This window comes from Orycteropus afer, unplaced genomic scaffold, assembly GCF_000298275.1.
Source record: "Orycteropus afer afer isolate SDZICR_OR568_19922 unplaced genomic scaffold, OryAfe1.0 scaffold00162, whole genome shotgun sequence".
Classification (NCBI taxonomy): Eukaryota; Metazoa; Chordata; class Mammalia; order Tubulidentata; family Orycteropodidae; genus Orycteropus; species Orycteropus afer.
This window is the reverse complement of record NW_006921749.1, coordinates 7673687-7699377: the sequence shown is the minus strand read 5'-3', so window position 1 is coordinate 7699377 and position 25691 is coordinate 7673687. Positions and strand designations below refer to the sequence as shown.

At 35.5% G+C, this 25691-nt stretch overlaps 1 protein-coding gene across 1 annotated transcript in view; it reads right to left on the bottom strand.

Moving 5' to 3' along the window:
- Window positions 1-407: 407 nt before the first annotated feature.
- Window positions 408-25691, bottom strand: part of FAT4 (FAT atypical cadherin 4) — a 231276-nt gene continuing 205992 nt past the window's right edge. The window contains exons 12-17 of the mRNA XM_007946465.2: window positions 20652-20737; window positions 18548-18727; window positions 16735-16859; window positions 11356-11573; window positions 5772-6033; window positions 408-2272 (exon numbers count right to left, since the gene is read on the bottom strand). Coding sequence (XP_007944656.1) covers window positions 408-2272; window positions 5772-6033; window positions 11356-11573; window positions 16735-16859; window positions 18548-18727; window positions 20652-20737 — 2736 coding nt within the window. The remainder of the gene's footprint in view (window positions 2273-5771; window positions 6034-11355; window positions 11574-16734; window positions 16860-18547; window positions 18728-20651; window positions 20738-25691) is intronic.

Below are 25691 nucleotides of genomic sequence, written 5' to 3'. Positions count from 1 at the left end.
ACCTCAGGGATCTTGCAATGCGAAGTATAATAACAATAGTGATAACAATGGAAACAATACACATACCCCACTGTCAAACACAAGTTCATTTCTGCAATGGTAATGGTATTAATTTTAAAAATCACAAATCAAACATTGGTAAATAAGAAAACACTTCAAATTCTGCATGCCACATAGCTAAGTACAAAATACAAAGCATGCAGGAAAATAAATTGAACCGAGCATATTTAAATTAAGAGTTGTTCTGAGTCTGTTTCAGCAGCATTGTGGTTATTATTTTTAAAGATTTTCCTCAACCACCAGTCCATACTGGCCTGTTTATCACATGTAATCCAACCTGGTTAGCAATCTTAGAATGGTCTGTGTGTTTGTTGCTTTTATGTTTTTAGCATGCCAGTCCCAAAATTTCACACATACTGTTCTGCTTCCCCATCTTTGGGGACTGGTTTAGTTGTCCCACTTTTGCCTTCTTCATTTGCTGCTGCTTTTTCTGGGAGAGATGCCAAATCTTTAAAAACATCTACATAATGGCCAAAGCCAGGGCCCCAGTTCAAAAGGCTGTCCCAGTTAAAATTCCCTGCTTGCTGCCCAAGTTTCAAGGGCAGTGTGTTGTCAATTACCCCTGGTGCTGCTGCCTGTGCACCCACAGGTCCTCCCTCAGCCCTGCGGCCATGGTACCTTCTAGGCTTCAGTCTGGCCCCATAATTATCTTCATCATCTGCATCAGACTCATTGACTTGCGATAATTTGGGCATCCTGGAAGTATATACCATTGGCTTTTCCCTGTCATATTCCATTTCTGAGCAAGTGAATGACTCATGAGAGTCACTATCAGAAGACGATTCAGGAGCTGGAATGCCATCTGCTGGGTTCCTTGTCCTGGACAGTGGCCTTCTGCAGTCCTCCTCTGAAGAAGACCTTCCATGGTCTGCGCTGCAGATACTTGGGTTTCTAGGGCGAGGGGTGTTCAGCCTCTCCACCTCTTCAATGGAGAGTCCCACTGGAGGAGAAGATTCCAGAGGAATCTGCCCAATTGGCTGTTTTAGGCGACTCCCTGGCCTAGAACCATGAGATGCCATGGCCTGAGGACTCTTGCTTCTCCTTCCTAGCCTCGTTGCATAGTTGAAAATGCCTGGCTGGCAGCCATCATTATGCATTTCCAATGTATTTCCATCCCTCATAGGAAGATGTAATTCTCTTGCTGGGCTATTCCTATAGAAAGTAGAAGACTTGGAGAAAGGAGCTGGGCTGTGTCGAGACAGAGGGTTAGGGGTAGGGCAAGCTGAGTGGCTTAGGGAGCTGGTTCTTAAACCTTGACTGTATGAAGGCTGGTAAGTTAAACTGCTTGCTCCTAAGGGCATGGGGGATTGCCTTGCAAAGCCTAAGGGACTATGCCTCTGAATAGAAAATTTAGGTGTGTGGCTGCGAAACTGCTTGTAATGTTGGATGATATCGGCATCCGAAGGAGCAATGCTGCTGGCATTGTCGATATCATAGTGTTCTATCTCTTGCTCTGGTGAAGCTAGAGGGGCACTTGGTATTGTTTCTGAGTTGTGTGGAATGTCAGTCTCATCATAGATAAGGTAAGGGTTTTCCCTCTCAATGATATCTGGTTTAGGGTTCCCTTCAGGCTGCTTCCTTACAGTCATATCATCCCCATAGGGGGGAATATTGTCTGGATCATCAAAAGCAACATTCTCACTTCCCTTTTTCTTCTTCTCCTTTGGTTTTTTCTCCTGTTTGGGGCTTTTGGCCTTCTTCCCTCTGCACTGATTACACAGAATCAGGCTCAGGACCAGTAGGGCTAGGACTGTTGCACAGCTGCCCACAATGGCAGGCACAGCCCACAGAGGCAGGGAGATCTCTTCAGGGACCTGGCTCAGAACACAGACATGCCCCCCAGGACTTCCAGCTTTGCACACCTTCCCCTGAGGGCAGAGGACACCAAGACAAGCCACTACCATTTCACAGGTGTGTCCTGTATGTGAATCTGGACAGCTACAGGTGAAACCAGAGTGCAGGCCAGGTTCACAGCTGCCACCGTTCTGGCATGGGTGGGAGGCACAATCTCCAGGAGGCACACATTTGTAGGCATACCACTGATTAATACATAATAAATCGCCCCAGCAGGGGTTGCTGGCACAGATGTTCGGGCCACGACAGCCAATCTTCACTGAGGGGTCTGTTTTTGAGATGGAGGCCAAGCTATGCTTCCCGCTGAAGGGAAGACTTTCTCCTCCATACAGCATAGAAGCAACACAGCCATCAAAGCCTGCAGAGAGAGACAGTTGCCCATCATCAAGTGAATGGATAAGCAAAACATAGTTTATCCATACAATGGAATATTATTTGACCATAAACAGCAAAGACATTCTGGCATATGCTAGGAAAAGGATGTACCATAAGAAAAATTATGCTGAGTAAAATTAGTCAGAAACAAAAGGACAAGTATTGCATAGTCCTATAAAATAGCTAGACTAGGCAGATGTATAGACACCAAAGCAGAATAGTAACGACCAGAGGCAAGAGAGAGGGGAAAATGGGGCGTTATTGGCTAAAGGGTACTGACTTTCAGTCTGGAGTGATGAAAAACTTTTGAAACCAGATAGTTAGTGATGATGGTTGCATAACATTGTGAATGTAATCAATTTCACTGAATTTTACACTTAAAAATAGTCACAATGGAAAGTTTTATGTTATGTATAATCACAATTTTTTTTTTTTCAGGAGAAAAGTAATAAGGCACTTTTGAGAAAATCTAAATTTCAGAACACTCTACTGCTGGAATCTGGTAAAGAGAAGTGTCTCAATCTGATCACGAGAAGTCAGAAACCACAATCTCAGAGCCATCCTGCAGTTCAAAGGCAATAAATCTGTGCATCTTAGAACTTAATGAGATGTGCAAGATTTTCATGGCAAAATTGTGCAGTGGACTGCTCAGATCCACTAAGGATTTGAATGATTTACTAGGCAGTATATTCTCTCTCTCCAGTTATTATTATTTAAAAATTTTATTTGCTTTATTTTTGCAGTCCATACACCAAGAATCAAATAGATAATTGTATTAAATAGCAAAGTCAAACAGAAAAAGAAAAATAATATTAAAAAATAGGTGATTTGGATGAAGGGAAAGGCACTGTAACAAAAATGTGTGATCGGCACAATGACAATAGAGAAAAGGAGTACACAGAAACATGCACAAAAGATATAGACAACTGCTTTACCAGTGGCAGCAAACATTAGGCTATGGGTAAATGCATAGACAAGTAAGAAGATCAGATGGGAGTAGGCAAACAAAATATACCCAAGACCAAGGATAGATTTGACTGATGACGGTCTTACATATGTGTTAGTGCTATAAAATTGGCCACATACATTACAGAAGAAACAGGGAATAAGGCTGGAGTAGCCTCTCATAGACAACCGAACACCTTGAAGGAGAGAGTCAACATGCCTGCGGACTTGGGACCATAGTCTGGGGACATCATGCTCAATTGGGACAATGTAGTACATAAAAATCTTGTTCTACATCCTACTTTGGTGAGTAGCAGCTGGAGTCTTAAAAGCTTTTGAGCAACCATCTATGATGCCACTATTGGTCTCTTCTTATCTAGAGTGAATAACATCAAAGTCATTTGGAAATAATTAGTCCAAGGATTTGATGGACCACAGGGACCTCAGCTTTCCTCACCTTGAGACCAGAAGAACTAGATAGTGCCCAACTACCAGTGCTAACCACTCAGAAATGGATCAAAATTAGAGATTCTGGATAGAGTAGGAGGAAAAATGTGGGGAAAAAAAATCAAAAACACAAAAATGAACAGAATTACTGGTCAGATAGAGACTGATGTAACCCCTAAGACTATAGCCCTGGGTTATTCTTTGGACTTGGAACTGGATTCACTTCTGTGAATTAGCTCTCAGCCCAACAGTAGAAAGACCTGCAAGCATAACACCTACCCCAGGGAGATGCATCCACCTACCCTAGGGAGATGCACCCCTTAAATCAATGAACCACGAGACAACAGAAGGACAGCATTCACATAGAGGGAAAATTGGACAGACAGGAATTAATTGATAAGAAGGGCACAGGGAAGGGGTAGCCACAGAGAGGAGATGGGAGGAGAGCTTTTTATGGTTGGGGATTGTAATTAAGGCCATGAAACCAAGTAGGCATGAACTGTTAAGAGTAAAACAAATCTGCTTTGTAGATGTGCACCCAAATCACAATATATATTTTTTTTAAATGATGCTCATAAAACCAAAACCCTGGTGTGCACAGAGAAAAGAATTACCTTACTTGTCAGAAATATTCTTCAAGTAATGAAAAGAAAATGTAAAAACAGCTAAAATGGCAGAAAGAAAGGATAAATCACAAATCACATCTACAATTCCATGTTTCAAACATCAGGATTATATTCTTGATGTTTTTTGGAGATCATGACAAATTATCATAGAATCATAATTAATATTCAAGAGTCTTGAAAAAATTAAGTTAGGGTTATTAAAATTAATGGAACCTTGGTATATTTACCCTTGTACATTAAATGTAGTAATTTAAGTATTATTATCAGCCTTGCCTTGAAAACTGCTATTTCTCTGCTATTCATAGTTTACTGTGAAGTGATTTTATTTTGCATATTCTTTTTGCAAAATATTTATTACTCAAATTTTAAAATCATGTAACAAAAACAAAACAAAACAAAAGGTGAATAGCTTCAGCCACAAGATTTTCAGCTGGATTGATATCACCCTAAAAAGGAAACAAAGTTCACTTTTTGGAGTACAAAATACCGTAGCTATTACAGTGGTCTGTAGACTTCCAAAGGGCCACAGTACATAAACAGATATACAGTATAACTGTGGCAATAACATACGGGAAGGCTTTAGGAAAAAAAAAAAAAAAAGTCTAAAAAATGTCCTTAAGTGGTGATAATGATAAACAACAACAACAACAAAATCTGTATTGAGAAACACTTTGCTAGATTTGAGTGCTGATACTTCTTATCCTCCTGCCTCTGAATCTGAGTTTATTTTGACACTAGCAAAGGAGGATGGTTTACACTGATTTGTTTTCTTTCAACATCGCAATCAACCAAATAGCTCCATCTTTGACCCGTGACATTAGCTCCTAACTTGCTGTGTTCTGTAATTCTGATTTAATATTCTTCCCTTTTTAATTCCCATGAATATAAAATAATCTTTTATACTCCTACCTATCACCATAATTTGAAGGTTTAAGTTCAATGGCAAATTTCCTAGGACACATTTCCCTCACACTGCTTTCTGTTTTTGCAGTCTCTTAGAACTCTGTATCCTTCCTCTTCATCATTTGTCTTAGTCTTGTAATAAATCTGGGTTTTATGACTGGGAATATTGTGTGATATTTGTCTCCCTTACTGGACCATGTATTTCATAAGGGTAGTGGCTATTTATTTAGTTCATCATTGTACTCCCACTGCCACACAAAGGGCACAGTGAGTATCTGTCATATGAAAGAGTAAATGAATGTATAAATTAATGGATGCATAAATAAGCACTTGCTTGACAAGCAAAGCATCAAAGCACAATAGGCTGAATTATGAAATTGGTAGGACAGTTGCACGAGGCTAAGTGACTAGAGAATGATGATTGACAATATATTACAAAATATGTACAGTTAACTAAAATAATCATAGAATGTCCATAATTGATCAGAATGATCAGAAATCCAATTACTTTCTGAGGAATATCACCTTTCCTTCGTGACTGTATGCAACATAACCATTTACCTGTTTGAGCATCTCTATGAGCTTGATTGGGTGGAATTCCTCCAAGGGATATAGTAAGCACATCAAGCCCACCAAAATCCTGAGTAGGATGCATGATATCTCTGTTAAATATCCTGTCAATTGATAATACAGTGGCTGTTCCATTTTTTCCAATTAGGAATGTATGCCAGTGACCATCTGCGACATATACTTCAGGAATATTTCTTTCCACTTTCCCAGCAACTCCTGCATCTGATGTAAAATGTAGTTTGCCATTCTTAATCTATAAAACATATTAAAATAGGATAAAATTAAAATATGATATGTTTGAATGAAAGTATTAATGGAGAAAAAGTTTAAAACATTGACAAAACTGAAACCATTAGCTGAGAATTATATTGTGTTGGTTGTATTGTAGTATAATTAAACAGTTTTAAATATTTATTTAGTACTTTCAATAGTTCAAGGACTTCATATATTTATATCTATATTTTCATGATGTATAGAATTATTCTTCAGAACACAATTGCAATAATAATGGAATGAAGGCTCATTTTAAGATAAATTAATTATACCTTTTGTGATTATTAATATTTTAATAAAGGCAATGGTAAGTATCCTTTTTTGGTCAGTTTAGTAATTGGCTCATAGTTATAAAAAATATAGAAAGCACTTGCAAAAAGAAAAGTGAATTACTCAAGAAAAATAAAGCACAGTTGGAAAAACAAAGACAAAAATAAATCATTCTGCCTTTCAAGTATTACACACTGGAATTTTAGAGAAAAGATCACACTTATTATTTCTATTTTTCTGAGATGAAAAACAATGATGAGAACATGGCAAGCTCTTAATAATTAGGTGTCTGGGCAAGTCTTCATTTTGGCTTCTTTTATAGTTTATCTGAAAGGTATTTGGTTTCTTTTACCATGCCCAGTAAAACACTGGGTAACAGGATGCTCCTACTTCAGCTACCAAGTTTCCAGTATCTTGAGAAGACAACTTTAGAAAATGAAATAATTTACGAGGTAAAATGAACATTTGGTACAGAGAGCATAATCCTGTCACTCCTGCCAGAAAGAGCTGGTGCTTTGGCAGGGAATGACATGGCACTATGCCTTAAAATACGGGAAAGAGGGGATGGATCAGTTGATTTTGTCACTCAGATCAAATGCTATTTCTACATGCAACAAACATATGGTAAAACTGAAAATCGATCGATCTTTACTTTATAGAATATATGCCTAATACATTTATATACACTACTAATATGCTGTGCATTTCAATTATCAAAATCAGACAGAGGAAAATTAACATTCTAGTTAAATGACATTGTTTTATCAAATGGGTAATGTCTTATGTTTCATGTAAAAACAGCTTCCCCTTGATTATAACTGGTCTTTTTTGAAAAGAAGCACTGGGAAAGAGCTGTCTGCCAGATCTTCTCTTCTTTCCTCCTTGTTGTCATTTAATTTGACAAATTTCTGAAGAGAGAACACTTGGAGTACAGAAGGGGGCAGCAAATAAGAATATGTAAGTTTCTGTTATAATAGTCTTAATGTTTCCCTTCTCCCCAGTAATATTCTTCCTAATACATCATCCTAAGTTTTAAAACATAATGCTGGTTTCTTGCTCATTTTATTTATTCATCAATGTATTTGTTCATTTATTCATTTATTTTGACTTTATAGGGCTTTGAATCCCTTTCCTCAAATCTATATTTCATATGGAATGCCATTATATATATATATATATATATATATATATATATATATATATATATATATATATATATTACACCACAAAACATTTTATTTAGAATAGAAATGAAGTCCATCACACGACTAATACAGTATCAATATCATAAATGAGGAGAGCTTTGTGAAGCTCTTAAAGTTGGGTGTCAAAGACTTACACACATCAAAGGATTTCACCAAAAAAGAAAGCCCTTTTTTTTTTTTGGTAACAAGGTAACAGCACATCTCACAAGGAACTAATTTCTAAAATCTATAGAAAACTTCAATAATACACCTAGAAAAAGACAAATAATCCAACTGAAAAATGAGCAAAAGACATAAACAGACATTTCAACAAACAAGACACTCAGGCAGCCAACAAACTCAAGAAAAAATGCTCAACATCTTTAGCCATTAGAGCGATACAAATCAAAACAATGAGATAATGTATCACCCCAGAATTAATAGCAAAGTTAAAAAAAAAAAAGAAAATAACAAATTCTGGTGAGAGTGTAGAGAGACTCTACACTCATACACTCATACACTCACTACTGGTGGGATTGTAAAATGGTACAGTCACCATGCAAAAGAGTATGGTGAAAAGAGAAAAAACGTTGAAAATAGAAATACCATATTATCCAGCAATCCTACTGCTAGGTATATCCTAGAGAATAAACAGATATATGGACATCCATATTCATTGCAGAACTATTCACAATAGCAAAAAGATGGATACAATCTAAATCCTCATCAATGAATGAATAGAGAAACAAACACACAATGAATACTATGCAATGTTAAAGAACAATGATGCATCTTCAGAAAATATCATAACATGGTTGAACCTGGAGGCTATTATTCTGAGTTACATTAAGCAATTATAAAAGAACAAATCATGTATAAGTCAAGAGAGTTTGAAAATATCTATTGTCAAAACATTTATTTACATGTCTGCTTTTTTTTAATCTTTCTCTCTGAAATTTTCTCTTTATGCAAAGAGAATCTAGATGCTCTACCAAACCAAAAAAAAAAAAAAAAACTCACTGCTGCCGAGTCAGTCCTGATTCATAGCAAACCCTCCTTGGGTTTCCTAGGCAGCATCTCTGCAGAAGTAGATTGTCCAATCTTCCTTCCGAGGAATGACTTGTGGGTTTGAACAGCCAGCCTTCTGGTTAACAGTCAAATGCCTCAGACACTATGCCACTAGAGCATCCCAGATGCTCTACACATTCTTCTTTCTCTCCACATTGCTATTGCTACCCACTTCTGACATATCTCTCTCCTCTGACCATATGAAATCTCATTTATTCAACTTTTTTTTTTTCATTTTCACAAAATATCTTTTGGCTCCCTGTGTGTGTGTGTGTGTGTGTGTGTGTCTGAGAGAGAGATGGCAAAAGGAACAGAGTGGCTGAGAGACAGAGAAACAGAGATAACGATTAAGAGCAGCAAAAAATATAAAAAGAGAAAAGAAACTGTCAGAAAGTGAGCCAAAAGAAAGAAGTAAACCAGGAGCCTTGGTTACTGATAAGTTAACTAATAAGTAGCAAGCCAGTCCAACCAGCTTCCTAGCCTATATAAGCAGCTCATATTCCTCTCATCCAAATAACTTGTCTGGTCACAATAACCACTCTTGCTGTCTATGCATTTCTCCTTTATCCCTGGTTTTTTCTTATCTGCTAACTTTACCTGCCAAGTCCCTTAAACTCCCTGAATAGCAGCTTTTCAAAATTTTACACAAAATAAATATGCATTTTGGTTTGCATTGCTCATTATTTTTATTTATTATCCTTTACTTTCCCTTAAAACTCATAAAAACTAACCTCACTCCCATCAAGTCCACTCCAACTCATAGAAACCCCCACTGGGTTTCTGAGGCTGTCAATCTTTATGGAAGTATATTGCAGAGGCTGGTGGGTTTGAAACACTGACCTTCTGGTTAGCAGCCAAATGTCTTATCCACTTCACCACCAGAGCTCTTTAGAGGGGGAAAAAAAAAAACTCTTTCTAAGTGTATGTCACCAATATACAGAAATCTGGAAAAATCATATGCTCCTATCCCATTGGAAATGAAAGATTTTATGGTGACAAAAGTGGATCCTGACCTTTGGCTTCTTCCTTAAGGATCAAAACATTCTGACTCCAATTTGTTTAACTACACTGTATTTTGACTTGAATTCTTTAGCTAAAGAGATAATGTACAGAAATGTTTCATTTGTCATTTAAATGGCATGAGGACTTGGAAGGAGCTTAACAGATAAAATTCAGACCTTAATGAAGTCTTGCAAAATATAAAAGTTTCTTGATCCTTAATTTTCAAAAGCATGAAAGTCTATTTCTTTCTTTATTTCTGACATAATTTTCAATGAAAATTTAATCATCAAATATTAATATTGCACAATGGCTTATGTGCTCAGTTTTGCATTTGTTTTATTAATTCTGGATCTGGGCCTTTTGTAGCAATAGTGGAGATAAAGTGCAAATCTGAAGACATTCTATTGTGTGGCTTCTCAGCCCTAGCACTACTGGCATTTTGGATCAAATAATTCTTTACTGTGGGAAATCATTCAGTGCATTGTAAGATATTTAGCAGCATTCCAGTCCTCTACCCACTAGATGCCAGTAGCACGCTCCTCTGACTTGGGACTATCAAAAAATATATTTAGACATTGCCAAATGTCCCCTAGGGGATAAAATCACCACCACCCCCAGCTGAGAACCACTGGACTACAGGGTTATAATTAGAGAATTTTAAAATATTCTTTTGTTTCTTCCATATAAAATATTGTAGATGCAAGATAACAAAAGACTTCTCATGGACAGAGAAAAATTTTGATGATATAGAAGCTGAAGTTTAGAGGTAAACATCTGTTTTTATTTTCAGAATTATATATGAATTAAACCTAATACTTCTCTATGTATATTGCCCTTTTATTCATGAACTAACTTTTTAGCAATTTTCAAAATATTGGTTAATAGTAAAAATAATTTGGGACTTCTGGGCATATTTTCTAAGAATTTTCTAAAATTCATATCATAGAAAATATCAGTAGATTTATAATATACAAAATGACATTAATGAAAAACAGTCAGAATTACTGAACCAGAGTTGATCAGTTAAGAGATGAAGACTTTTTTTTTCCTGGGAAAGAAAGCAGATTAATACTTTCGAAGATTAAGAAAGCTAAGAGCTGATGGGAAATGTGTATGAAATAAAGTTAATCATTGATTTAACAATTATATTTATTTACTGACAAGAAAACAAACAATTATGTAAAAACCCAGTGATAAATCAATTCATTATTCTTGTGAAAAGCTATTTATTTAGAAACTATTTGCAGAAGTTTGTTTAAATTATAAGTATTGTAATCTTAAACATACTTACTAACACAAGTTTTACCTAAATAGTCCATTGAACATATGCTCAAAAATAAAGTCAGATAATATTTTTTTTTCTTTATTTTAATCCTGCCAATTGATATGTACATGTCAGTATTTGGAATAATACTTTGAGAACGATATCTTTTCATTTCAAAGACACATTATCTTTTTGTTTTGTTTTAAAGTAGAAAAAAAAAATGTAAACTTTTATCTTACAAAATAAATGGTAAGAAATTCTTTCTATGTTGACATACCTAGCAGTGGTCTCTAAACCAAGACAAAAGTGTTTAGAAGCCAAACCATTCAAATCTTTGTTACTCTGGCCAATGCCTGGGGAATAGTTAAGATAGATGATATTGGAATAGTGCCCAGCATTAATCGGAACTCTAATGGGTTGTAAAGAAAAGGACAGAAATTATGGGAGAAGTGATTTAAACCATGACACAGCAGGCGGTCTAATCAAATGAAGTCACCATTAGCTTTTATCTTACCTTCACAGTAGTGTAATTGCTGCTTTCTTGGATATGGATTAAAACACCATTCTCACTTCTTGTCCTGAATTTTACTTCCAGACTGTTCACACCAAAAGGCTCCAACATGGCACCTCGTATACTCTGTCTTAACAAATATTCCCGCTTCTCATTTTGACTCATGTGATAGTCCAAGCGGCCTTTGCCTTCTAATGATAAGGCAGTGTCAGGGGTAATAGCTGAAAGCCAATGAAAAAGGGAGGAAAGGGGAAAATAATGCTTCCTTTAGGTATTTCTTAGAGAGTTTTCTATAGTGACAAAGTATGATTAAAAAAAAACAAGTATAATGAAAACATTAAAAATTTAGAATTAATCCTCTCAAGTCACTTCTTGAAAAAAATGGCTACTTGTTGATTATTGTATACACTGATTGCAAATGATTAAATCCATTTCAGAACAATGACATTTAAAAAGAGAGAGAGAGTAATTAATTATATGTGAAATGCTCATCAAATTAATTGATATATGGTACAAATCATAAATACCTGAAAAGATAACCACTTATTGAAAATATATGCTTATTCTATAATCAGTTTCACTGTGTTTGCTGTGGCTTTATTAATTCTGGAACTAGGAACTTTGTAGCAATAATATAGGCAAAGTTCAAAACCAAAGATGTTCTGTTGTATGACATAAGTCCCGTTATGTTGGAAAGCACTGAGAACATGTCAGGGGGAGGAGCTGCCTCCTCAAAGTAGAATTGAACTTACTGACTTGGATAAAGTAAAGCTTTCTGGACCTTCATTTGCTGATGAGGCATAACTCAAAATGGGAAGAGAAAGCTGCAAACATCTACTAATAACCAATGTGGAATGTACAAAGTATGAATCCAGGAAAATCAGAAGTAGTAACAAATGAAATGGAACACATAAAGATAATGATATCCTTGGCATTAGTGACCTGAAATGGACTGTTACTGGCCATTCTCAATCTGAAAATCATAGGTCTACTATGACAGGAATGACGAATTGAAAATAAGTGGCATCATATTCACTGTCAAAAAGAACATTTCAAAAATACCTCCACAAATACAATGATATCAGTGATAGGATAATATCTATAAGCCTACAAGGAAGCCCAGGTTAGGACTCCTATTTTTCAAATTTACACACCAACCAAGCCAAAGATGAAGAAATTGAAGTCTTTTACCAACAGCAGCAGTCTGAAATTGACAAAACATGCAATCAAGATACACTGATAATTACTGGTGATTGGAATACAAAAGTTGGAAACAAAGAAGCAGCGTCAGTAATTAGAAAATATGGACATGGTGATAGAGAGGACACTGGAGATTGCATAGTAGAATTTTGCAAGAACAATGACTTATTCACTTAAGATACCTTTCTTTAAAAGCATAAATGGCTATTATACACCTGGATCTCACTAAATGGAATAACTGGGATTAAGTTAACTACATCTGTGGAAAGAGATGATGGAGAAGCTCCATATCATCAGTCAGAACAAGGCCAGAGGCTCACTATGGAATAAGCTATCAATTGCTCATATGCACGTTTAAGTTGAAGCTGGAGATGATTAAAACAAGTCCACAAGAGTCAAAATACAACTTTGAGTATATCCCACCTGAATTTAGAGACCATCTAAAGAATAGATTTGATACATTGAATACCAATGATAGAAGACAAGACAAGTTGTGGGATAACATCAAGAAGATCCATGAAGAAAGCAAAGGTCATTGAAAGGACTGGAAAGAAAGAAAAGACCAAAATGGATGTCAGAAGAGATGCTGAAACTTGTTTTTGAATGGAGACTGACTACAGAGAATGAAGAAAATGAAGTAAAAGAGCTTGATAGAAGATTTCAAAAGGCAGCTCAAGAAGACAAAGTTAAGTATTATAATGAAATGTGCAAAGATCTGGAGTTAGAAAAACAAAAGGGAAGAACATGATTGGCATTTCTCAATCTGAACAAACTGAAGAAAAAAAATCAAAGTTCAAGTTGCAATAATGAAGGATTGTATGGACAAATTATTGAATGACAGAGGAATCATCAAAAGAATATGGAAGAAATAGAGTCACTATACTAAAAAGTATTGGTCAAAATCCAAACATTTCAGGAGGTAGTATTTGAACAAGAACTTAAGGAATTGAAGGAAGAAGTCCAAAGTGCACTGAAAGAATCTGCAAAAAAAGAAGCCTCCAGGAATGGACAAAATATCCATTCAAATGTTTCAACAAATGGATGTAATGCTAGAGATGCTCACTCATTTATGCCAAGAAATTTGGAAGACAGCTACATAGTAAATCTATATTTGTGGCATAACAAAGAAAGGTGATCCAATAGAATGTGGAAATTATTAAACAGTACCACACTGTTTATAAATATTACACAGAAGTAAAATTTTGCTGAAAACTAATTAAAAAAAAATGTTGCAGCATTACATCAACAAGGGAATGAGAAAAGTGAAGCTGGATTCAGAAGAGGATGTGGAATGAGGTATTCCAATGCTTATGCAGATAGATTTTGGGTGAGAGCAAAGAATACCACAAGTGTTTACCTGTATTTTATTGACTATGCAAAGGATTTCAACAGTGTGGATCATAACAAATTATGGATATTGTAAAGAACTGGAGTTACAGAACAGTTACTTTTGCTCATGAGGAACCTGTACACAGACCAAGAGACTGTCAGTCCAACAGAACAAAGGAATACTGCATGGTTTAAAATCAGGAAGAGTGTGTGTCATGGTTGCCCCTTTTCACCATACTTGTTCAATCGTATGCTGAGCAAATAATCCGAGAAGCTGGATTATATGGAAAAGAACATCTCAACAGAATTGGAGTAAAACTCAGTAACAATCTGGGATATGCAGATGACAGAATCTTGCTTGCTGAAAGCGAAAAAAACCTGAAGTACTGCCTGATGAAGCCTTCCATATGGATTACAACTCAAAAAGAAAACAAAAATTATCACAGCTGGATTGATGAGGAACATTATGACAAACTGAGAAGAATGAAGTTGTCAAGGATTTCATTTTACTTGGACTGACAATCAAAGGCCATGGAGGCAGCAGTAAAGAAATCAAATGTCTTATGTCCTTGGTCAAATATGCTGCTAAAGACTTCTTTAAAATGTTAGAGATGTCACTTTAAAGGCAAAGATGAGCCTGACCCTAGCCAGTGGTATTTCCCATTACCTCATATGCATGTGAAAGCTGGACAATAAATAAGGAAAAAGGGAGAAGAATTGATGCATTTGAATTGTGGTGTTTTCAATGAATATTGTATACACACAGAGTGCCAGAAAAACAAGGAAATTTGTCTTAGAAAAAGTACAGGAGAAATTCTCCTTACAAGTGAGAATTGCCAGATTTCATCTCATGTACTTTGGTCATGTTATCAGGAGGGATCAGTCCCTGGGAAAAGCTATCAGAGTTGGTAAAGTAATAGGTCAGAGCAGAAGGGAAAAACATTCAAAGAGTTGGATTGACACAGTAGCTGCAACAGTGAACTGACGCACGGCAAAGATTATGAGGATGGCACAGGTCTGGGCTACATTTCTTTCTGTTTTACTAAGACTGCTATGAGTTGAAACTGAATGAAACCATTCTGTATTTTTCCATAATCAGTTTCACCATATTTTTAAACTTTCCAAGTGAAAATATGTTTTCATAGTTAAAATTATTTGTGATCTTTAGACTCCACTATGTCAGATATAGGGAGCTCTGGTAGCATAGTGCCTAAGGGATTTGATTGCTAACCAGAAGTCTGGCGGTTCAAATCCACCAGCCACTCCTCGGAAGGAAGGTTGGCAATCTACTTCCATAGTGATACTGCCTCGGAAACCCAAGGAGGGGTCACTATGCTCCGACTCCATGGCAGTGTGTTTGGCAGAAAGACAAATATTTCTATTTCTAAATCTGTATCCACAATCACCATGTAGCACATAATCTGGTAAAATGTACACATTGTGAAAGTGTAGAAGTTTTATTGAAGAAAAAACAAAAGTAAAACTGAAAAAGCTATTAACATTGAATGGTATACTCCAAAATGGAGAATTTTATGGCATGTGAATTATACTTCAGTTAAAAAAGAAGTCTCAATCGTTGGTCAAGCCAATGACTCACCTTACTTTCCATATGTAATTGAGTTCCTACTAACTAAAGACTCATTCGGGCCTTTAAACATGTTTTAAATGTTTAAAATATGTTTTTGTTTTAACTATATCCTAAATAATTCAATACAATTATAACTTCTGCTACTTTGATCTTTTTAGATTATAGCATATTCTTTATTTTATTATGAAATTCTAGTGGTTCTTATTTTATAACTGAATTAAATAACTCTCTGAAAAGTGGTCAGATAACTGGAATGATTTAAGCAGTAGCCATATATTTGAAAATCAAGCAACTTTTATAATAGAGGCCCCAGCAGGGTCAGTTAGGAGGTATATATTTTACACTTAGATAATATCATTGTTTAATAATGGCTTAAAGGTTATTAATGTCTTATTAAGAATAACATTAGGGTTTAAGAACAAACAAGTAATGACATGATCAAAGAAGTAATATTCAAACCAATTCTCATATTTGCAATTAAATACAAGAATTAAAATTATATTAAAATTCACGTATCATTTTTAACTTTAACATATTATATGGCCATCGTATAATGCTTTGCACTCAGTATTTAATGGTTTAATATTTATACCTCTTACCAATCAAAAAAACTAAACTCACTGCCCTGAGTCAGATCCTATTCATAGAGACCCATCCTTGGGTTTCCGAGGCGGTATCACTACATAAATAGATTGCCCAATCTTCCTTCTGAGGAGTGGCTTCTTAAGCAAATGCAAAAAAAAAAAAAAAAAATCACCAGAGAAATGTTTTCCCAAAGGCAGAAAATATTAAGCCAAAGGCCCGAATGTAGTCTCTGGACTTGTAAATTGTCTATGATTCTTACAGGCAAAACAAAAACTACTAAATGAAGCATTTATAAAATAGAAACTAAGAATTTAGTTACTAAATAATCCTTCAAAAAGATATCACTGTTCTTTGGGTTAAACAAAAGTTAAAAGTTCACACTACTTTACCAAATGCTATGTTAGTATCTTCAATATAAGAAGGAAAAGGTAATCTTTAAAATTCAATTGCATAATCACCAAAAAACAAACCAAACTCACTGCCGTCGAGTGCAATCCAATTCATAGCGACCCCTCCTTGGGTTTCCCAGGCGGTATCACTATGGAAGTAGATTGCCCAATCCTCCTTCCGAGGAGTTGCTGGTGGTTTGAACCGCCAGCCTTCTGGTTAGCAGTCAAATGCCTTAGGTAGGTTCCAGGGTTAGTCTAATTTCTAAGTGATGACAGAACATCTTAACTTACATTTTTCACAGTATTTCCCTGTCAACCCTTCCTTGCAATGACACTGCTGCCAAGACCAGTAATCCATACATGTGCCACCATGTTGGCAGGGGCTATGAGTACAAGCGCCTTCCAGTCTTGGGCATCTAAAACAAAACCACAAGAAAGATCATCAAACACAAAACCAACTGTGAAGAAATTTGCTAAATACATGTTTTTTAAACCTAAATTTTATTAACTTGTTTGATTTCAAAAACTCAATTACCTGAAGCTCAGGTTATAACTATGTTTGGAGCATATAATCACACTAGAAGTTGTCCTTTATTACATGGTCTACTCACATATAAAGGAGCTCTGGTGGCTTAGTGGATAAGGCACTTGGCTGCTAACCGGAAGGTCAGCAGTTCACATCCACCAGCTACTCCATAGAAGGAACACTGGATGATCTACATCTGTAAAGATTTACAGCCTCTGGGGGTCGCTATGAGTTGGAAATGACTCGATGGCAGTGATTTTTTTTTAACTCTCATATAAAGAAGAAGATTAAACAACAACAAAAGATTAAACAATAAAGAAAAAAGAGGTGGTAATTTTGTTTGTAAATCTTTTCTTATTTGAGCAAGCCCTCTTTTTTGTTAAATTGATCCAGAGGTCACATACTTATTTGATTATACATCTATGCCCTCAGACTACTCATCTAATTGAAATTTACTGAGTGTATACTATATATCCCAAGCACTTTTCTAGACATCAAGTTATAGTGGTGAACAAAACATCCATGCCTTCATGGAGTATTGTTTTCCAGTGAGAGGAGACAGAGGATACAGAAAAAAAAGTTAGCTAAATCAAGTACATTAGAAAGAAGTAAGTGCTAATGGGGGAAGAAAAAAAAAAAAAGACGAAACAGATATAGGAATTGTTGGGGATGGAGGATTTGTGGATTGGGCAGTGAAAGAAAAACTCACTGAGATGGTAAATTGTTAGAGCATTTTGAGGAAAAAAAGTGAGATCTGCCTTCTGTATGAAAAATACCATTCTGACTGCTAGTGAATTTGATGTGAGGTGTGGCAGAAAAAGAGAAGTCAAAGTTAAATCTAAGGGTTAGATGCCAGATGGATGGATTGTGTTATCATTACCTAAGCAAAGGAAGGAGGGGGGGTTGGGAGGAGCAGGGAAAGAAGCTCAAAAGTTCAGTTTTAAACATCGTAAGTTGGAGATGTTTGTTGGAAATCCACTTGTGAGGTTGCTGTGAAGTTGGATATGGAGACATAATGAACTATTTTAATATCCACCAAATCTCTATAAGGTATGATAAAACATATAATATATACATTATTGTAGTTGTTAGTTGCCATCTAGGTACTTCTGACTCATGGTGGCCCCACATGTGCAGAGTAGAAATGCTTCATAGGGTTTTTAGCCAGATTTGTCTTCTGAGGCACTATTGGATGGGTTCAAACTGCCAGCCTTTTGGCTAGTAGTTGACTGCATAACTATTTGTGCCAACTGGGGGGTGAATATATATGTATACACACACACACATATATTTATACATATACACATATATGTATGTATGTATATATGTATATATGTATACATATACACACACACACACACACACAGAGAAAGAGACTTCAGAAAAGAAAAATGTAATTTTCTAATTAAATATCACACTTTATTCTGAACTAATATAAAAGCTATAAATAAATATTAAAAATCCAAACATTTGGCATTTTTAATGTTGTTGGCACAATAAACATTTTTATCTTTAATACTCAATTATTGTTCACTTGATACGGTTCCTTCAAAATAGTAAGAAATTAAGCTGCCATACTGATCTAGGATGCCTTGAGCTGCCAAAGCTTGGCTAGGTTCCAGAGGCCTTCCATTGACTGCAAACTCCATTATGCACCCAACAAAATCATGGCTTTCCACATGTCCTCTCCTCTGAAGGATTGGTTCTAGTGATCTGATACCTCCAATTGTGACTCGATTTGGCTGAACATCAAGAGTCCTAAGAAAGGAAAGATAAGCATTTTCACTTTCACATCAATTCAAAGGTTCAGTAGAATTTTTAAAGGAGTGAATATGACTTTTTCCAGCATAAATTATAGCATGGTAAATTTGGATGGAAAATACCATATATTGACATACATATTCTTTAAATATATAGCTACGGAATTGTTAGATTTTTTTCAAAGTATGTGAAATAATAAATCCTCTGGAAAAAATATTTCCATTTAGTAAAAGTAGACTTATACAATAATATTAGGTCAGGAAGAAGCAGCATAACACAGTAAAAGTACTGACAACTCTAATATTAAGGCAGATTCATTATATTATTCCTTCAGAACTGATAAGGGATGCCACTAAGTTGATTAATGTATTTGATGAGATGTTGTGTTGTTTTTTCCTCTGTATGTCATTGTTTATATTATGCTTTAAATGGACTGATGGTGTATTTCAGAAGGTGCTATCCAAAAATATCTGTGTTTATGTTGCTGCATAAAGCTTGCAGAGAATGTGGTTAAAAGATTCAAGATCTTTATCCTACCCTTTTTTCAGCTCACATTCAACTATTTCATGAAGCTTTTCAAAGAATACAGAGTACATTAAACTTTGCTTTCTCTAGTTTTATCCTTATCTTTACCACTTGATTTCATATCCTTTTTACATTATATCCTTTACATTAATTACTAACTGTTTTTCTATTATGAAAGTGCATTTGGGAGAAATAAAGTTCCTGGGTTACAAAAGTTCAACTTCTGGACATTTTGTACTTGCCCTTTATTGTTAGGTAAATTTGACTTCATTTTGAAACAATTGAACCAACCTATACTTGCAACAAATTCTTCATCCATTTATCTTCACTTGCAGCACATGCAGCTTTTTTTGTGTGTGTGATTTGGGTGAAAATTTACAGAGCAAATTCACTTTCTATACAGCAGTTCACATATACTTTGCCGCATGTCATTGATCATAGTTCACCACAATGCAACAGCTTCCCTCCCACTTCCTCCCCATAGTTACCTCTTCCATCCCTCCATACTCTCCTGCCCCCTGAGCTGTCTCCCTGTGCATAAGCAGCCCTTTCTTCTCCCATGATTGTTCTCTCCAGGGCGTGTGTCTACTTGACGTAAATGTTTAACTCACATGCCTATACTTTGTTTGGCGGGAAACCACAGGTGTGGGTTCAATTCCAGACCTGAAGGGTAGCTAGGGGCCATAGTCTCAGTGGTTCCACCAGGCTCTATCGGACCAGCAAACCTGGTCCCAACCATCTTTCCCCCCCCCCCCCAAATGATTTTGAGTTTTGTTCCACATTGCTCTCCCTCTCTATCCAGGATCTCCTACATCCCTTCCAAGTAGATGACAGTGGTAGCCGGGAACCATCTAGTTCTTCTGGTCACATAGTTGTATAGGTTGCAGATCGGATGGTGTACCAGTAGCGAGGACTGATTGTTTCCATTAATTTTGGTTTTCTTCTTTCTTCTTTGCTCTTGATGAGGAGAGACCCATTGTACATGCAGCTTTTATATCATTAAAAAGGCTTCTAGCCTTTTCTGGGTAAGCCTGTTCTGACTTACCCAAAAAATTTGACTTAGGAACAAATCTAGTTCATAACCCAGAGACTGCCTATATTGTATAACACTTACATAATATAATTATTTTAACTATATAATTTTCTTTTGGGGAGCTCTGGTAGCATAGTGCATAAGGCACTTGACTGCTAGCCAGAAGGCTGGTGGTTCAAATCCACCAGCCACTCCTCGGAAAGAAGATGGGGCAATCTACTTCTGTAGTGACACTGCCTTGGAAGCCCAAGAAGGGGTCGCTATGAGTGGGGTTCGACTCAATGGCACATAACAACAACAACAGCAACAATTTCCTTTTTAATTTAAATTAATAATAAAGATCACACTAATAATTTTACTTACCAGTCATCTGAAATGGCCACATTACTGACAGTGCAATAGCCTGGTTCTTGGTTTTCAGAACAAGAGTCCACAGTTAAGGAAGCTGCCTATAAAGCAAGAAAAGTAAAGATTCACCTTGGATGCTACTGTTACCAATAACCTTTAGAGTAAACACCATGAAGGGCTTGTGTTCATGTGGACAAGACTTTGAGAGTTTGATAACACTTTGATTTAATGTATTATTAGGTACATACATATAATAATACAAATAATATAATTGTATGATATCAGATTTTGAGCATATACTTCTTAAAAAGCAAAACAGTTGCCATCAAGTTGATTCTAACTCATGGAGACTCATATGGGCCAGAGTAAAATTATGCTCCAAAGGGTTTCCAAGGCTGAATTTTTGGAAGTGGATTTCCAGGAATTTCTTCCAAAGCACCATTGGGTAGAAGTGAATCTCTCTGCTAGGCACAGAGTGCCTTCATTTTTTGCACCACCCAGAGATTCCATGTTTCTCTGAGACGTCTAAAATTAAAATTCTGACATCATTACATATAACAGGTAGAAGAGTGCTTGGAAAAAATATTTGTCAGCCATCTTGCTTTAGCCATCTTGTTTTATGGATGAAACTATCAATATGTGGTTAACTTCCCTTAAAATATCATACAGTAAGTCTGGGACAGCTCCCTGAGGTTACAATTTTAAGAAACATGTTTATTCTACTATCCAGCTATTACCAAAAATGAAAAGAGTTTTGATCTCTGATTTTCCAACATCTTGTTCCTATGATATTCCAGCCACTTTTACAAAAAATTATGAGAATAGCACATAAAAACTATTTTAGCAACCTATGAAGGTCATAATACTTGTATTAAAATTAAAGATAGAAATAAAGTAAATAAATGACTAAAGTGGAGTGTTTTTTTGCATTTACAAGTCATATATAAATAATATTATAAAGTATATTTATGTATGATCAGAATATATTATTCCATATTTCTATATAGTAGAAATTGCCCCAAATTATGTGAACTACAACTAATAGTACACAATTTTTCATCCTAAGGAATTCATGCCCCAAATTTATCCTACCCTTCTTTCAGGTCACTTTCAACTATTTCATGAAGGTTTTAAAAGAATACAGGGTACATTAAACTTTGCTTTCTCTAATTTTATCCTTATCATTACACTTGATTTCCTATCCTTTTTACATTATATGACATACATTAATTACTATTTTTATTTTCTATTATGAAAATCCATTTGGGAGAAATAAAGCCACCCAGTGGCTTAATTCTGCTTAATAGAACATATGAATAATCTATTTCATCAATAAATGAAATCATAAATTCACAGAAAAAAGGTCCTAAAAAGATGATAGAATTCAGACATCTATTTGGGCAATTGCCATTGAAGATGACTGCTGTATAGTGTAAGACCAAAGTTATGGTATGGCCATGGTATTCTGTGCTCTGCAAAGATGTTAGGAACTTCTTCCTTGGTTCCCCAAACTTTAGTAAATGACAAAACTTTGTGTACACCAGGGGATGAAATTGTAAGGATGTTATTTGAAATGTTGTATTTCAGAATATGGCAGAAAAATCATGTGGAGATACATAACTCAAAATCCAGAACTACAGGAGGATTTAGGTAGCTAAAGGATTCTACCTAGACACATACACATGCCACAGAATAGGACTACTTCAATGTTGTTATATTTATATAATCAAAATATAAGTACCATGCAGATATTCATTTTTCAGAATGTTAATCATTGAGATTAATTTAAAATTAACAACAATGCATATGTAGGCAACATAGCACAAGGAGGTTAAGCATGTTTATTAATATTAGCTCTAATTTACTTACAAATAGAGTAATTTGCAGTTTTTCTATCTTCTAGACTTAGATCAGTTATGGATGAAAAGTATTCCTTTCTTAATACCCCACTTTTTTATCAATATATAATATTTATATACACATTATTTATGAATAACTCTTAAAAATACACAATTAGAGAGAGATTTGTAGAAGTATACCTTAAATATTTTACATTTCAGAAATAACTAATGGCTTCAATTTGTAGTTATTGAGTATCAAAATATTATTTGGCAAAAATAATTTAAAATAATAACAGCAGCTAAATTTCATAAGCTCTAAACAACAAACTCTAGTTATGTAATTTTTTCTTGCTATCTTCTCAAGAAAATTATAATAAATACTAACATTTTTAAGAAACACACTTCTAATTTTATGCCCCACCTAACCTCATTTACCCCATGTACTTAACCCTTTCAATAGTTATTTCATTTTCCCCCAATGATGTATAAAACTGAAAGGTATTCAATTTCCAAGAGAGTATTAACCTATCATGATACAACTTATATTGTTTATGTAGAGTATTTGATATGAGCAGAATTTTTTTTCATTTATTTCTGAAATAAAATCTTAACACATCCCTCTGTATGCATATCTAGAGTTATCTAAAGCTCTCATAAACCAGACAGCATACCATGGATATTTATGAATATTTCAATAGTTAAAAAAAAAAAAAACTTAAATATCAGTATTATATTTCAATCAATCTTACAATTTAATGCATCTTTCTTATGTTCTAAAAACTTAGTAACACAGCTCAGTCTAAAGAAATAATACCTGAGATCTTTATTTGAATAGTAAAACATGCAATTTTATCTTTTGCTTCTTTTACTGTTGAATTTTTATACCACTACTTTTGTAAATTGAGATGTTTTTATCCTGTCTATGCATTGATACAAAGCTGCAGAGCTAATAAGTTTACCAGTTTCCAACAAAATCCTTTGAAGTGTAGCAAATGAAGCTTCAAAATCTAGTAAAGATCTTATTTTGGAATGGTTTTTTGAAATAGGGAGGCATTTTTTCCTATGGCAGAAATATTAATGACAAGCTGTTCTTTTCCATATTTGATATTATTCAAAAAGTGATGACTACAGACACATGTTAAAAATAGATTGTAATATTGTTTATAGCACTTCTTGCATTCCTCATAGTACCTCCTTCTCCATTTTCCTTCTTACACTCAAGCCCTTGTGTGAAAAGATCAAATGTTCTTGAAGTTTCAAAGAAACTTGGAAGTTATCACATACAATCCTCTATTCTGCATGAGAATCACCTTGACAACATCTAAGAACTATTGTTATCTTACATATGCTAGGAGAACTGAAGTGAGGTCACACCTACTAGCCCCTACGGTAAGTCACTTCACAGTATTGGGAAATCATTATGACTTACTTAAGCCTATTATTTGTGTGTGTGTGTGTGTGTGAGTGTGTGTGTGTAACCAAACAAAACTCACTGCCATCAAGTTGGTTCCAACTTATAGCGACCCCTCCTTGAGTTTCTGAGGTGGTGTCTCTGTGGAAGTAGATTGCCTCATATTTCTCCCATGGAGCAACTGATAGTTTGAACTGCCAGCCTTCTGCTTAGCAGTCAACTGCCTTAGGCACTGCACCACCAGAGCTCCTATATATATATATATATATAATCAAGATGCTCTGATGGCACAGTCCCTAACACATTTGACTGCTATCCAGAAGACTGGAGGTTCCTTAGGAGAATGAGGCAATCTACTTCGATAAAGATTTACTGCCTTGGAAACCCAATGGAGGTTGATTTGAGTTGGAATCAACTACATGGCAGTGGGTTTTAGTTTACATATACATATCAAGTATCCTTAATGGGAAAAAGATTAAGGCTTTGCTGCTAACTAAAAGGTTGGAGGTTTGAACACATGGTGAAACACCTGGAAAGACAGGCCTGGAGATTTTCTTCCAACAATTCACAGCCTGAAAACTCTATGAAGGGATTTCTATGGAATCACCATGAGTGAGAATAAACTCATTGGCAACTAGTAATTAAAGCAACTTTGACTCTAAGGACACGATCTATTTGATCACTATTTTTCCTTTACCTCCCTCCATATCTGGAACTAGTGCTGAATTTTAAAAAGTTGCTTAAGACATTTTAATGTTGTATTAAATTAGAATAGAGAAGAAAGTCATTGGATTTCATATTTTTCAAAACAAATGTAAAGTTAAAAATTCCTAAAAGGAAATGAAGTATTTTGTCCTTTGACAAAGACTGCCTGTTATTCATATCTGTCAGACAAAATTCAGTAATATAACATAGTTTTCACCCTATTCCTTTACCAAATTTCCAAATAAAGAAGGCACAAAATTTTACCTTTAAAATTAATTATGAACCAGAGAAAAAGTGCTGATCATGGTAAAAACATTGAAAAGTTGTGACTGGATGTTGCTTATATGTGGTCCAACTATATAAATTATTCTCAAAATGTCATGACAAAAATATTGTTTTTCAGACAACTACATGTTTCACAGAATTATATAATCCATGGTATTTTTTTTTCGTAGATTGCCTACACTTTAGAGATAAAACTATAATCATCTGTATTATGTTGTTGTTGTTGCTGTTAGGCGCTGTCAAGTTGGCTCCAACTCATAGCGACACAATGTACAACAGAACAAAACACTGCCTGGTCCTGTGCCAACTTCATAATACATACTATACCTTACCCCATAATTGCAGTCACTGAGTCAATCTATCTCATTGAGGGTATTCCTCTTTTTCGTTGACCCCCTATTTTACCACCATGATATAGTTCTCCAGGGAATAGTCCCTTCTGATAACATGACTAAAGTAGGTCAAATGAAGTCTGACCATTCTTGCTTCCAAGGAGCATTCTGGCTACACTTCTGCCAGGACAGACCTGTTAGCTCTTTTGGCAGTCCTTGGTACTTTCAGTTTCTTTGCCAACACCACAACTCGAAAGCCTCAGCTTTTCTTCTGTCTTCTTTATCCATTGTCCAGATCTCATATCCATATTGTTGTTGTTGTTAAGTGCCGTCGAGTCGTTTCCAACTCATAGTGACCCCATGCACAGCAGAACGAAACACTGCCCGATCCCACGCCAGCCCCACAATCCCTGCTATACTCGAGCCCATCATCGCAGCCACTGTATCAATCCATCTCCCTGAAGGCCTCCCCCTCTTTCGT